Here is a 16,466-nt window from a genome sequence, read left to right as displayed (position 1 = left end):
AGCGTGTGATAAAGATACACATTCACATTCACGGCGTATTTAGACACATTTAGACGCATTCATAATCATTACTTTTACGAAGTGGACCAGCGGAGCGGAATATTCAGAAATGCGCTCTCCACTCTGATCGGAACTAACCCGAACCTCACTGTCTGCTGAACTTACGCAGAAACATCAAAATATAACCAGCTTTTAAAAATGTTTTTTAAAACTAAGCACTATTTTAGCACAAATTATGAGGTTATTGGCGATTTTTTTTAATAATTATTGATTATTTTTTAATCAAATTATTAATTATCAAATTTTTTTTTTTGAAAGTTTTGGGTGGGCCTGTTGAAAAGTGGGGCCGTGTCTGAGCTACAGGACATCGTCTTATAACCTGCGCGAAAGAGAGAAAAAAATGAATGCGTCATTGTACCCAGCACTTCTGAAAATGCACTTCCAAATGCGTCTCTGTCCCCACCACATTTCAAACCAAACTGACGCCCATGCGTATACCCACTAGAAAAGGCCAAGGATTTGCGTATACCCACTTAAAAAAAGCGTGAGGATACGTATCAACTTCGTTTTGTGTCAGAACTTTCACACTTTCATTCATAAATTCATCCCGTCTGTGTTTGCGAAGCGACGGATCGAATCGAGGAATCACAAATGGAACTTGCTATATAAAGCAGAACGTCACGGAATTTGGCTATTTTTGAATGAATAAATCAAAAGTAGCTGCTGTACAATGAATAAAATCTCGATATGGACTAGTGTCAATGAATATTAAAGCTAAAAGAGACTGCAATTGTTCTACGCGTCTCTGGGAATGAGCGCTCAGTGTGTGCTCCACTACACACACACACACACACACACACACACAGAAGCACGCGTGACTCACGCTCGTGGTGTTTTCAGCGTTTTACTGTATTGAGACATGATGTAAGCTACACATGTGCATTTCATCGCAGAGCTGCTATGAGAGTCACTTGATCGGAATTTCACCATTTCATTTGATAAAACTATCGTCATTTATTCGTTTCATATACACACAGAAACTGTTATGTCTTTACGACAACCTGTCAAAATAAAAGTTCTGTATAACTTGAAGAAATTATAACAGAAATATATTAGGCCTACTATTGCACAGATTATACTTCAGGCCTAATAATAATAATAATAATAATAATTGTTTATTAAAACACACAGAAACTCAAATGTCTACAACCCACCAAAATAAAAGTTCGGTCTAACTCAAATTAATTAGATAGAAATTGCACAGTAAAATGTATTTTAAAATAACATTTTTTTCAAAAACGCCATTTCTAAAAGCAAATTTGTATTTGTGCCTATAATGTTTTTTTTTTTTTTTTTTAAATTGTTGAAAATTGTCAACTGATAAAACCTGTGCTTCAGGGACCATATTCATATAACATCTAAGGCTAAAGGTAGCTCTTAACTGACTGAGTTAGATGGTGATTAACACTAAACATTAGAAAATCAGTCCAGTCTCCCCAGCTGTAAATGTCATTGGCTGTTAAAGTCTTGTGTTGCTTATAGTAAATTGACATGTTGATAACACTTAGTATTTCATAATACTCTCAATTGCATGTCGATGCATACTGTATGCATTAGTGAGTGTGGTGGTGCTTATGGGGTAACGCTCTGTGATGGGTGAGTATGCGGCGGGGGGGGGGGGGGGGGGTTATATTAGAGTATACTCACTACAAAAAACTAGACTACACCACTGCTACTGACGGTCATAGATAGCCTATCTAATCTATGCCCACGGTAACAAAGTTGCGCTGTTGAGGCTCGCGCTGTTATTTATAACATAGGCTATTATAGTTAAGAAACAATATATAGCCTAGGCTACACACGACCAGAGAGCTGTTTTCCTGAATGCCATCAAGATTGAAACCGAGACTGATTTCATAACAGTTCAATAAACAAATAATTAAAATTAAGTCACTTACATGCAATGACTGTTTTTGTTCTGTTTCAGTATCAGCGAAAATAGTTCCAAACAACAGAACAATAGCGCATCTCACAGCTACACTCAGCCGTGTTTCATTAATGAATGATTCAGCGTTTTGAACGAATCTATTGAGTCAAAGATTCAATTATCCATTCATAAACTGCCTCATTCTGAATAAATCAGCCTTTTGAACGAATCGTTTGAATGAATGACTCAATGACTCGCTCATTAAGACTGTCGCCTGCCGCCTCCTACTGGCGGTTTAGTTTCATAAAGTATCATTCTTTTCAACATTTCTTATGGTATATTCAGAAATATTTAAAATAATCTCATTTAATACAGTTATAATTTTTCAATGTAAATTATTTAATTTGATTGGTATAACTAACAGCCTAGTGTCTTATTATTTTAATTGAATATATTGATCAAATTTAAGAATTTGAAATGAAAGATGGAGCAAACATTTAATAAAATTAGGGAAAAATGCCCTTTATAAAGGAGTGTTTTCAAACAGTGATGTAATGAAACATTGACAATTTAAGTTTGAAGGGAGTAAAGCCTCTGTTTAGGCTATTAAGGAAATGTAATTTTGCCAAAAGAAGAACTTTTATTTTAAATAAATGTTCATTTTAAATCAGCCTACTTCAGTGTGATATGTTACCATATTATCATGCTTAACACTGAGAATTTGAATAATTGTAATGTGATGATCAGATGCAGATATCTAAATCAGAGAATATGGGCGGTTTGCGGGTGGATTATTTATTTTTAATAGTTTCGGGTGACTCAAAGTGCACCAGATTAATGAATTTATCTTTAAAATGTACAAAATTTTCTTACGGGGGGGCATGCCCCCGGACCCCCCTAGAGGTACCAAACTACACCAACAAAAATAGTGTGAGAAACACCATGATGATATACAAAAAAATACAAATTTAATTACCTTATTATTAAAATACATTATTAGGATTTTACCACGTCCGCCTCGTTTTGAACCAGGAAAAACCCTGTAAAGTGTACTCTGGGGGCTAAGCCCCCCCTTTCTTCCAATCCTAGTGACGTCCCTGGTTGTAGAACAAAACATCAAAGTATAGTCAAGCTTTATTTTACACATAAATCGTAAAACCCCATTAAACCCCCCTCGGTGAATTGGTCTTCCGGGTTCTGACGTCATACTTGCACCACTCTACTCCACCTTGCTTTAGTAGGAAATACCACTTAGCAAACTTTTGTTTATGAAGGTATCGGCTTGTTTTGTTCTAGGGTGCAAGAATTCAAAGAGTAAACATTTAGCGGGAGTGAGTTAGTTTGAGTTTCCAGTGAATGATCCAGCGTGTTGTAGGCAGCGGCTGAAGGCTGCAAAGAATCGGAAATACGGAGAGAACGCCTAGACGGAAAATCGGAAAAACCTTCATGTTTGTAGTCAACATTTCAAACTCAGCGACAGATTTTCATGCCAAAATGGAAATAAACTGCCATTTTCATGAAAGCCCTGGAGAAGTCAAAAGACTTTAGCTGACAAATAAACATCCCAGGTAACTGAGAATGAATAAACAATGTTCATTTACATATAATACCGACATTATAACAATAAAAACAGGTTGAAAATCGGCGAAGTAACACTTTAAGATTAAGTATTGCTTTCTGAAAAATGTTTGAAAATTATGTGAGGTAATGCACAAGAAAAATATCTGCCACATGGATATTTCTTACCCTATTGGCAGATACTTTTGCTTCTTTTAAACAAACTCAATTAACAGTCAAGTAAATGTATCTTGTTTTATGAATGTTTATATATTTGTACTGAAAAATAAGTCAAAAACTCGGATTAAGAAAGTGTACTGCAGTCTTCAATATGAAGATGGATATTTAAAGAATAAGTGCAAAAAGTGTAAATGAAAATAATTTTGTACTTACTGGAAGGGACCACATGTTCTAATGGAAACCCAAAGGTCTTATGCAGCTCAAATCTGTCAACATCTATGACATACTGTAGCAGAAAGAGGAAATGGAAAGCATTTTTGGAGATATTGTAGATACCACAGGTGGTAGGTCTACATTTAATGGGTTCAGAAAGGTCCTTTATATTGCAGCTTTTGGAAAATAACAGCTCATTAGCGCTCTGGGCTTTTTAGCACAGTTTCTCTTTCAAGTATTTCACATAGTGGGAAGATCCAGAGGTCTCGACGTCAGTTCTGGCTAGAATCGGATGTCCACAGGGCTCATCTCAGAGCGCAGATGTTTCAAAATTGCTCTTCATTTTTTTCATTAGAAAGAAAGAATATGCTTAGAGATTTTATGCTGCTAGTTTAGACAATTATAGTTGGTAGACCTTCTCATAATATCTTCACTGAAAGAAAAATAAATAAAATCAGTATTTTTCCAGTACAAAAATCTAAACATCTTTGAATCAAGATGCATTTACTTGAGAAGCTAAATGACATAAGATATTAAGTCTTTAAGAAAAAAAGAAAAAAAAGTATCAAAAATTCAGTTTTACAAGACAAAAATCTACCAACGGGGTAAGAATTTTTTTTCACCAAAAAAATTTTAAGAAGATTTTTTATATTTTTTGAAAACAAGACCTAATAGGCCGTGAGACAGAGGGTTGATTGGTACCATTTTGAGGGATTAAACCGCATGGTGATTTTTGTGTAGGTATATGACCCTGTTTTTGAAAAATGTGTGATAGCATTAGATTCAAGGTAGTTTTTGGTTACGGAGGACGATTTTCAAACATATGTCAAGAAAAAGGATAAATGAAATTTGTATAGGAGTTTGTATAAGAGTATTGAGTTTGTACAAATTTGTATAATTTGTATTTGTATAGTATCAGAGCCTGAGGAAGCATGGTGTATGATACACTTGTCTTCTGGCATTCCCTTCTCCTTTTCCATGTTGAAGTGGATAGCTCCACCACTAAGCCTGAAACAGCATAAAACATTTGATTATCACACCTCCAGAAAAGTACTTGCACAAAATTCTCAAGTAGAATTCCGTGAAAAAGTCCAAATCAGAAAAAGCATGGGATCAAAACACAAAACAAAACAGCCATATCACCATAAACTGTTGTTCAATAGAACGATTTCTTTTAAACGATTTTCAACTCAAAGTTTCTCAGCGCCCCAGAGGCCTAGAAAGGTGGTTGACACGTCATTTTAAAGCCCCGACAATGCCTCTTCCAATGCAAAAAACAAGCATTTTTCCCTCTTGTAGTCACTGAACACCTTACTTTGAGATAGGATGATATAAGTGTTGATTTCTCATGAAAGCTACCATGGATCGGATGCTATCACACATTTTCCAACACTATAGATGTGTACCTTCATGAAAATCAAAAAGAAATTTAATCCCTCAAAATGGTACCGGTAGCCCAAATTTGGGTCCCGTCTCATGGCCTATAATATCTTAAGTCATTTTATCTCAATTTAAAAATATTTAGCTATTTGTATTAAAACAAGACAAAAAGACTAAGCAAGAACATAATTTGTTTTGCAGTGCTGGGATACAGAAATAAATAGAGGGTATAATAAGAATTTGCTTGTTAGGTGCAAAATACTTTCTCTGTGTTTTTTGTGTGCTAAAATATATAGGCCAAGACTTAAATCAGACTCTGTACCATTATAGAAAGCTATATAAAGGATTCAAAAGTATTTGTGCTTTAAACTGCCCTGCTGAAAAGACCAGCATATGTTGTGTTTTGGATAATGATCTCCAGCAGTTCTGCTCCCGTCTTCTTAAATAGCTTAAAGTCAAGATGAAATTGTAAGGACCACCCATTGGCCCAACGACGGAATCCAACGGCCTGGCGAAGGTTTAAAGCGTGTATGTCTTTTCAGCGCTCCAGTGAAGTTCACTTAATCTATTGGAACTTAGTTTTAGTATTACTTTAGCTCTACGTTTGATCTGACTCCAATTTCAAATGATAATCAAATTTAGATCGTATTTCTGATTAGAAATTAATCATAAACATCGATTATGAATTAATTTAGATCTTTGATTATCCTGATTATCCCATACTTTCAGTTATTAATACGTTATGGACCCGAATGCCGCACAGAGATCACGTCGGCCAATTCGTGTTTCTCACGGACACAAACTTGTTAATTCTGATTTGAGTCAGAGGATGTAGGGTTTGCTAATATACCCCTAAAGTCAGTCGCCTACTGCTTACGGACTAGAGAGTGTAGTTTATTTTAGCCATTTCCATACAACTTGCTAAACCAGTGATAGACAGAAATCAACAGGTCTCCAAGATGACGTGCCTACTGCTCCGTTCATTCATGTGCCTGTAGTTTGACCTACCTTAACTAAGTTTGCGGTAGCACCAGCCTCCTTAAATATATTAAAATAATGATTTCAGAATACTTCAGAATAAATCAAGATGTAACATTTATTTGTCAGGTAAAAATGTATTATGCCAATTACAGAAGTAATTTATTAAAAGCCAATTCAAATATACATTTACTCAAAGATGAATCTAAAAGTAAGCAATGTTCTCCTGACAAAGACACACAGTAATGTGTCAGGATTTTCCAACAGGAAAATACTGCCATGCATTACTGTGTGGGGGATGATCCCGGTAAAAGATTCCCAATGATTGCTCTGTCCCCTCACCTTAAATACCAGACCAGAACAAAAGGGGTTAAACAAATGTTGTTTAGAGTTGGTTGGGCCAATCCATGTACCCCAGGGGGGTAGCACCTGGTTTCTTGAGATATCGTAAAGAGATATCAGCCAGAGAGGAGATACAGGATTCTCCTAAGTTCTTCAATCTTTTTCATTAAACCAATGACTGCAATGAAATTAAGACCATTTTACCAATCGCACTGAGACACTTAAAATGATACCAAACATGAAAAGAAAAAAAAACAACACATTCACAAGATACACCATATGCGATATATAGACATTCTTAATTTAACTTTCAGTGACTTGAGGAGGGAGAAGAGGAGGGAGAGGGGGGATGAGTTGAAGTCAAACAAAGCGACAAGGAGATAAGTTTGGGCAGGACAAGGTTCTGTGCTCTGTCTTTGCTATCTGCTGTCCAGAAAATCAGTTCTTACAAAATCAAAAAACCCTGTTTACTTTCTTGGCCATGATCCATCGTGGTTTTCTAAAGAAAGAAAAATGCTGTCCTCTGTAACTTTGTAACTCTTTGTTAAAAAAATCTCACTCGCTTTTCCATTTCAGTTAACATCCCAGTGTTATTTTAGCATCATCAATATACTACTATAGTTTTTTTTTTTTTTTTTTGAATGAGATTTTCTTTTCATATTTTCTATTTTTCTTTTAATTTGAAAGTTTTAGTAATTTTGTTGTGTTCATGTAATTTTTTAATTACAATATATATAGTCTATATAGGTTTTATTTATAGTTTTAATTTATTTAATTTGAGTTATTTTAGTGTTTAAACTAAACTTAAACTAAACAAAAATTATATATTTTGCCTTTGCGTCTACCTGCATTTTTTTTAATAAATATATTTGATTTTATTTCAGTTAATGTTTATTTGATTTCAAGTAATTTAATATTAAAGTAATCGTTTTTTTTTATGGTTTTAGTGAATAAAGTCCCTGGTTCATCCTTCATATCCCTCCCCAAAGCAGCACTGACCACCTTAAACAAGCTTGGAAACTCAAGCTGGTCTTTTCAGCACAGTCATAAGCGATTCTTCCATCATGTTCCCGTGAACAAGTCCACCATCCCATTGATTTGTGATGTGGTTGACCTTCACAGATGCGTGTGAAAGGAAGAGTTACTGACGTCCAGCTGAAGAAACTTCATCCCAACACGGCCTACAGCGTTTCCGTCTTCGCCCTGCACGGCGATTACGCCAGTGACCCTCTCACTGATCAGGGGGTGACCCGTAGGTGGCACTAGGGCTTTCTTCCCCTCAGCAGGGATGTTTCGCAGACTATCACGTTCTCATCGTTTGTTTGTCTGTTTTTTTTGTTTTTGTTGAATCTCTCCCATCTTCATAGTGCCTCTTCCTCCATCCGGTGAGTTGAGGATTACAGATGTTACCCACAGCACAGCGCAACTGGACTGGGATGCTTCGCCCGGCGCCGTTCGGAAATACATCATCACTTACAAGCCAGATGAGGGAGAGGCGAAGGAGGTAAGGCCAAAACCCATTCCTGCAAACTCACGAAACTGGCTGTTCTGACACTGAAATAAGCCATTCACGAGATTTGTGATTAAATGCAAGGCTTGACTTTAATACCCACCAAATGCGTGTGTATTTCACTCCTACTAGACACTTTGGTGGGTTGTATTTTATAATGTAAACATTTTTCAATTGTAGTCTTTTAAAAGGCATCTGAAATAATAAACTAAGTGCAATGTAGTGTTGTAATTTTTTTTCAATTTTTCGATACATATCGATCCTGAAATATCTGAAACGTTTCCCAGGCTCATTTTCCCCTCACTTACTGGTTTCATTTGCTCCGGATGAATATTGTTGGTGTTACAGGGCTTGACTTTTTTTGCACGTACTGTATTGCTCATAATTTTACTTACATAATTTTTGATTTTGGCACATAAAACTGCCTTTGAGTTCTTTTTTGTTGCTTATTGCACTTAAACAGTCAAATACACACAAAATAATGGCAAAATACCAGTCTTGGCAACTCTTGGTCTTGGCATTCAAGTAAACACAATCAGTTATGTTTTAAGTGAACATAGTTAAGAGACATAGAACAGTTGAGAAAGAAAACGCACGTGTAACAGTATAATGGATTCGTGCATCAGGTCTTAAAGTGACAGCAGCCTAATACACCTGCTGACAGATTATGAGATCATATTAAAAATATCTATATGGCAGTTTTTCCAGATGGTTTTGATGTCAAAGTTGTGACCGTTGAAAATGCTGAGTGGCTAGTAACTTTGGAAAACCACTAGCGACAGTGGCTGGTGAGCGAAAAAGTTAATGTCAAGCCCTGTATGAATATCTGAATGGAGCTGACTGTCTTAAAAAAAGTTTTGATGGCATTTTTTTTCTCATCTTACCTCCATATGATGCCTAATAAAGTAGTTTTATAAGTGCTTTAACTGCTTTATGTACACAGATAACCGGTGTAACCACTGTGTTTCTGCTTTTAAGTTTGGCCAAAGTTTCATTAAGCCTGTCTAAGCTGAATGTGAGGTTTATCATTTTATAAAACGTTTTATTTTTATACTATTTGAACTGTAAAATTGTTTAAATCATAGTTTTTACGGTCATTTTACAATTTAGCAAGTTACTGTAGACGTTGGTGTTGTTTTTTAAAAAGAAGGTTGCCTCCTAAACAATACGTAATTCTATTCTAATATCAGAATTTTCCCAAACGACTTCAACTGCTGAATCCAATATTTTTTTTAGAAAGTTTTGCAGGTATGATAACCACGGAAAGCATAAAGGGCGTTCAGCACATTTCAGTAAGAGGGTTTTGGAGAGGTCTACTGTAATAGCAAAGGGAAAAAGTAATTTGCACATGTAACATTTATATTTTCTGACGAGCCACATGCGGGTTGGAGGGCCTGGTGTCCATGCTTTGAGTAGCGCCACACTGGGGATTAATTGTGTGGACAGCTTATCAGCTGTTAAACAACAATCTTGTTTTCAAATGTGCAAAGCCTTCCTTGGTCACTGTGGAAGCCTTCCTGTGGAAAGATTCCTGTCTGTTTACACAATGCATCCAGGCAGTTGACCAAGAAACTCATGTTGATGGATTTGGGACCTTTTAACATATCAGCAATTACGTTACACAACTCAGCGAAGACGGCAGCTGCCGAAAGAGCACAGCTGCTCTCCAGGGCTTCAGTTATGCCGATCATCTACCAGAGATTCCTAGAACAGACAGCCGACAAAAAAGAAAAGATGGAGTTTGGAGTGGCATGCAGCAGTCCAGTGCTTTGGGATGTGTATTTTATGGGTGGGATTTTTCCCCACTATGATTTTTTTTAACTCTCAGTGGCAGCTTTGGCGTCAGCGCTGCTCACATCCTGAGGCATTAATCATGACTCAGTGCTGCTCATAATTCTTCGTTCTGGGATTAAAAGATGAAACAAACATGCCCACAAATGTGGGCCCAGGTGGATGGAGGCCTGAGAAAGCCCGACAGATGGCGGCAGCTCGTGTTTCCTGACAGATGATGAGGATGATAGGCAATTGGATCAAAGATCAGGTCTACTTCTGCAGGAACTTTTTATTTTGTAATTTATTTTGGGCGTTTTTTGCCTTTTATTATGATAGGGCAGTTAGTTGACAGGAAGCAAAGTTGAAGAGAAAGAGGGGGACGGGATCGGGAAACTCGGGATGCCCGAAGCGCAACCAATGCTATATGCCGGTGCGCTGCTCACAAGGCTATTGGCGCCGACCTTCTGCTGGAACTTTAAGAGCTTTTATTACTATTGAGACTCCATTGTTCCTCTCGACGTCAACCCTTTTCTAGCAAGAAATGCATCAGATGCGCATTGACTAACCAGGAGATCTGGCTGGCTGAGGAGATCTGTAATACATTAGCTTTCTGACAAAAACGCACACAGTCCCAAGCCCTTCACTAGCGAGTATTCTGATGTTCATGAGCTGTCACATCAAAGGCAGCAGACATGGAAAAATATAAAGCCATTTGTTGATTTTTAAGAGCTCTCATGGTAAAACATAAACTCTCTAACCATCCAATCCGCTTGTCCAATGCAGGGCTTGAAATCAACTTTTTTGCTCTCCAGCCACTGTCGCTAGTGGTTTTCCAAAGTTACTAGCCATTCAGCATTTTCACTGGCCACAATTTTGGCGTCGATTCCATTGGGAAAATCTGCTACGTAGATATTTGTAATATTGTCTCATAATTTGGCAGCAGGTGTATTAGGCTGCCATCACTTTAAGACCTGATGCACGGATCGAACATACTGTTACACGTGTTTTCTTTCTCAACTGTTTACGTTCTTTTAAAACCTATGACCTATGAATACTCGCCAAGACCAGCATTTTGACATTATTTTGTGTGTATTTGACTGTTTAAGTGCAAAAAGCAGTGAAAAAGAACTCGATTTATACTGAGAGGCGGCTTTATGTGTGCAATTTGGGTATGAGCACAAAATCTGCGGGAATGAGTAAAATAATCCCAAGCCAAAATTCAAGCCCTGCCACACCAACAATATTCATCCGGAGCAAATGAAGGAGATGCGGGTTTGTGGGTCACTCGCTGTCAGAGAGATGAGAGAGAGGGAAAGAGCAGCTGGTATCGTGTATCTATTCTGCGGAAAATGAGGATTGGAAGCGTTTCAGATATTTCAGTATCGATATGTATTGAAAAATGTATATTTTTGACAACAGTACATTGCACTTAGATGCCTTTTTAAAAGACTACAATTGAAAAATGTATATATTATATATAAAATTCAACCCGCCAAAGTGTCTAGTAGGAGTGACTGCGTTACACACCCACTGCTGAAATGCACACGCATTTGGCGGTTTGGTGGGTGTTAATGTCAAGCCCTGGTCCTATGTATGGACGCAGGGATGCTGGAAATATCTTCTCTATATAGAAATATTTTCTCTTTATATGTTGCTTGATGAAGATGTTGTAATCACAGCTCCTTCCGGCCAGTACTGGGAACCTGTGTAGTCTCATTAGACACGTGTTAGCAACCGTCTTTTTCAAGAAAAAACCACAAGAGGTTATTACTGATTTCTTTTACGTCGTAGCTTGAAGTTGACGGGGATGTGACGTCTAGAGGACTGGATAATCTCATTTCCCAAACAGAATATGATGTGGCTGTGACTCCGATTTATGATTCTGGGACCGGAAACCCAATGCTTAACACAGCCGTTACAGGTAACAGCGTCATCTGTGAATAATCTCTGTTATGTGGCATAATACTTGTTTTTTGTAACCCAAAACTCAACTTCTCTTCCTGTTGGTTTTAGATGTTGTTCCTGCTCCGAAGAACTTAAGGTTCTCTCAAGTGACCCAGACCAGTTTCAGGGCTCACTGGGAGCACGGCGCTCCTGATGTCGCGCTCTACCGCATCGGCTGGACCAAGAGCGGAGAGGACAACTTTCAATATGTAAGATATCAGAGACTCAACCATCAAATTAATCTCTTTTCCATAAATTCATAAATACAATCATAAATGTGAAGTATTTAATTTGTTAACTACTTCAGTTAACATGAACTAAGAATTATCTATTGATAATTCTTAGTTCATGTTAACAGAAGTAGTTAACATGAACAGCATTTATTAATCTTATTTCATGTTAATTTCAACATTTACTAATGTATTATTAAAATCAAATGTCGTTAAAATTAAAATTTGTTAACATTAGTTAATGCACAAAAATGAACAAACAATGAACAGATGGATTTTTATTAGCAAATATTAGCAAAAGATAAATAAATACTGTGACAAATGTATTACTCATTTTTAGTTCATGTTAGATGAACTAATGTTAACAAATGAACCATATTGTAAAGTGTTACCCGATATTTGTACTTTTACTTTTATTACAATTACATGTAGACTTAAAACTACTATGTACATATGTCATATGATTTCAATCTTTTGTCAGTTTTTTAAAAATTAAAGTAGTGTTTTTCTTTATTGTCAAATAAATGAAAATATAATGTTCATTTTTGGGTGAAATAGTCTTTTCAGACATAGACTCAGACATGAACTACTGTAATGTGTTTTTATAATAAGCATTGCTAAACACTGTTCATGATTAGTCTTGATTATTCGTCTAAAAATCACTATATTCAAATTTCATGCCACTGTCAAATCATCTGCTAATTTAAGATGAATATATTCAGGTAACAGGTTTTAGGATATTGGCTTTAGTTTTACATAGTTAGAACATTGAGCAAAAAAAACAAGTTTCTCTACAATACTGATAAATACTGTAAAATACACCAGAAATACTAAAATGAGAAAATCTGCTGCTTCTTGTTTTCAAAAGCTAAGAAAAGTTATGTTTAATTTTTTAACTGTTAAATACTTAAGTACAATTAAATATGGATATTTTTCCTTTAACTTATTTATAATTCCTATTTTCATTTTAATTATTTGATAAAGTTTGAGTAATTTTGTGTTTTTTATACTTTAAACAAATGTCTATATATAATTTATTAGATTTATTTCAGTTGTAGTTTTAGTTATTTTAATGCATCAACTTAAACTGAAAGAAAAAAAAGTTTTATAATTATAATAAAAATATTTTATTTTATATATATATTTGTAGTTTATTTCAAGCAACTGATATGTTTAGGTTTTAGATTTAGTTTTAGTTAACTATAAAATCCATGATTTCACTCAAATATTAATATTATTTATTTTTGGGGGGTTAGGTACTTTTAAGTGAGTACAATTCTTTGATATCTTCATAATATTTATTCTTTACATGTACAATTTCTCAGTACTTTTTACACCGCTTCATGCAATAGTGATTGTTAGTATCTAGCCACAGGAAGTAGCAGTAATATTGTTTGTATCTCAGTACTGGTAAATGGTAATTTAATGTTTAGCAGATGTACAGTACTGTACAGTATGCGTCTAAAACCACACTCTTCCTCAGGATATCCTGAGCAATGAGGACACCACTTCCGTTCTGGAGAACCTGGAGCCGGACACCCTCTATGATGTTACTGTCACTGCCATTTACCCCGATGAGTCTGAGAGCGAAGATCTTTTTGGCAAGCAGCGCACATGTAAGAAACCACAAAATCCATAATAATAAACGTTATTTTTTTCATATACTGTACTTCAGCCACCATTTGTGAATTTGACAAACTCTGACTCTTTCTCTCCGTACCCAGTGGCCAAATTTATTACACCTGGTGAGTCTGTTGTTTTCAAGATATGACATTTGACATGAATTATGTTTTAGAATGCAGAAACTGAAATATCAGTATTTTTTCTTATAGCTCCTAGTGGACCTCCTCAAAACCTCCAGGTGTTCAACGCTACCACCACCTCCCTCACCGCCAAATGGGATCACGCTCCTGGACGAGTCCAAAACTACAAGATCACCTACGTGCCGGTTGCAGGAGGAAGATCACAATCTGTAAGGAACATTTCACCTTTTGAAACTTATAAAGTTGATATTATCTGGCTGACTGAATGACTGGTGATGTGGATCATTTCCACTAGCGGCACCAAACGAAATTGCTAACATGTTTCCCAGTGATTCTTACGAATGTGATTTGAATGATTGTCATAAAATGTTTTGGACCCTAAACAACTGTTTTGAGGCAAAAATTGTGCACATAACCTTTCATTTACTCATCCAATACACAAATCACAGAATGAATCTGCTAGTCTCATCTTGTGCATGCGTGTACTTCATAAGTTCACAGTGATTAAGATATTAAACTTTATTCCAATGGAGATAGATAAGTTATTCCATATAGACTTTTAAATTGAATTAATTAATCAATTAATGAGGTTATAAAAACTGCATGTACTCTACCGTTCAAAGGTTTGGGGTCAGTACGATAAAAAAAACTAAAAAACCAAAACAAAACTTTTTTCATCAATGACGCATTCAGTTTAACAGAGCAACATTTATATATGTACAAATTATTTCTATGTCAAGTAAATGCTGCTCTTTTGAACTTTCTGTTCATCAAAGAATCCTTAAAAAATATTTAATTTCCAGGCATAAATGATTTTTGTACGGAAGAGGATTAGGGCCAGGCAATAATAAAAAAAAAAAAACCATCTCGAGATTAAAGTCATTATAATGCGAGATTAAACTCGTTAAATTTCGAGAAAAAAAGTCAAAATACAATCTTGAGAATAAACTCATTAAATATCGAGAATAAAGTCGTTGTGATGCGAGAAAAAACTCGTTAAATTTCGAGAAAAAAGTCGAAATACAATCTCGAGAATAAACTCATTAAATATCGAGAATAAAGTCGTTGAGTTTCGAGAAAAAAAAATCGTTAAATTTCGAGAAAAAAATTCGAAATATATTCTCGAGAATAAACTCATTAAATATCAAGAATAAAGTCGTTGTGTTTCGAGAAAAAAACTCGTTAAATTTCGAGAAAAAAGTCTAAATACAATCTTGAGAATAAACTCATTACATTTCAAGAATAAAGTCGTTGTGTTTCGAGAAAAAAAAGTCGAAATGAAATGTAGAGAATAACGCATTCGATCTGTGTTCATTAGCCTACTGATAGAGGATATGGCAGAGTTGGATCACTATAGTCAAGCTATATTTTAGACTTTCTTTCAGTAACAAAGCCGTCTAGGTCGGCTAGAGGAGGAGCTGTAGCCTACTATCATGGAATAATGTCCACTTTAATGCACCCTATAGGCGGGTGAGAAACAGCGCCATGAATTATGCAGAAAATGCAAGACTGCTCTTTGTGCATTGTGTAATGTGTCATAAAACAATAATTCCACAGTAAAAACTGCTTAAAATTTGGATTTCGTTAGACAACAGCTCTTCTATAATGGGATAATGTCCACTTTAACGCACCCTCTGATGCGGCCTAACTGCACAACTAGTAGGAATGATGGCGCAATAAGGCGACTCTGAATTTGTTTGCCCCATTTAAAACTTTAACGGTCCATAAAAAAAACCCCGGTAGCCTACAGAAATTTGTGCCAATATTTCGGTTTCCACTAGATCAATACCGGTATATGCTCTATTACTCCCAGTCGGATTTAACGCACGCCTACATATGGCTGAGAAATGCAGAATTTCTTCATTCATTTCTAACACAGCTTGGTGCGAGCAATGCCATACACACAGGGTGCTTAAGGAAGCGTTGCGTCATTTAAAGAATAACGAATAAGTAACTGGATTCAGCCTCGTATGCAATGAACTCTGATCGAATGCGTTATTCTCTACATTTCATTTCGACTTTTTTTCTCGAAACACAACGACTTTATTCTCGAAATTTAATGAGTTTATTCTCACGATTATTTCGACTTTTTTCTCGAAATTTAACGAGTTTTTTTCTCGAAACACAACGACTTTATTCTCGAAATTTAATGAGTTTATTCTCAAGATTGTATTACGAGTTTTTTTCTCGAAATTTAACGAGTTTTTTCTAGAAACACAGCGACTTTATTCTCGAAATGTAATGAGTTTATTCTCAAGATTGTATTTCGACTTTTTTCTCGAAATTTAACGAGTTTTTTCTCGAAACACAACGACTTTATTCTCGATATTTAATGAGTTTATTCTCAAGATTGTATTTTGACTTTTTTTCTCGAAATTTAACGAGTTTAATCTCGCATTATAATGACTTTAATCTCGAGATGGTTTTATTTTTTTATTATTGCTTGGCCCTAATACTCTTCCGTAATTTTTGACATTGATAATAATCAGAAATATTTCTTGAGCAGCAAATCAGCATATTAAAATGATTTCTGAAGGATCATGTGACACTGAAGACCGGAGTAATGATGCTGAAAATTCAGCTTTGATATATTATATATATGATAATATTTCACAATATTACTGTTTTTACTGTGAACATGTAAGGGTGGAATTCCTGCAGTGGTTCAG

General features: G+C 35.7%; 1 protein-coding gene across 3 annotated transcripts in view; it reads left to right on the top strand.

The window, feature by feature from the left end:
* col12a1a (collagen, type XII, alpha 1a) overlaps positions 1–16,466 on the top strand; it is a 100,831-nt gene that overhangs the window by 40,415 nt on the left and 43,950 nt on the right. For 2 of the 3 annotated variants that reach the window (XM_081347445.1, XM_081347446.1), the window contains exons 25-31: positions 7,700–7,829; positions 7,945–8,081; positions 11,652–11,781; positions 11,874–12,013; positions 13,518–13,650; positions 13,759–13,779; positions 13,867–14,006. In XM_081347445.1, coding sequence (XP_081203571.1) covers positions 7,700–7,829; positions 7,945–8,081; positions 11,652–11,781; positions 11,874–12,013; positions 13,518–13,650; positions 13,759–13,779; positions 13,867–14,006 — 831 coding nt within the window. The remainder of the gene's footprint in view (positions 1–7,699; positions 7,830–7,944; positions 8,082–11,651; positions 11,782–11,873; positions 12,014–13,517; positions 13,651–13,758; positions 13,780–13,866; positions 14,007–16,466) is intronic. The other variant, XM_081347447.1, reaches the window with a different exon arrangement.

Source organism: Scardinius erythrophthalmus, assembly GCF_964197995.2.
Source record: "Scardinius erythrophthalmus genome assembly, chromosome: 19".
Taxonomy (NCBI): domain Eukaryota; kingdom Metazoa; phylum Chordata; class Actinopteri; order Cypriniformes; family Leuciscidae; genus Scardinius; species Scardinius erythrophthalmus.
The sequence above is the reverse complement of the archived record's forward strand: the minus strand, read 5'-3'. Positions and strand labels throughout refer to the sequence as shown.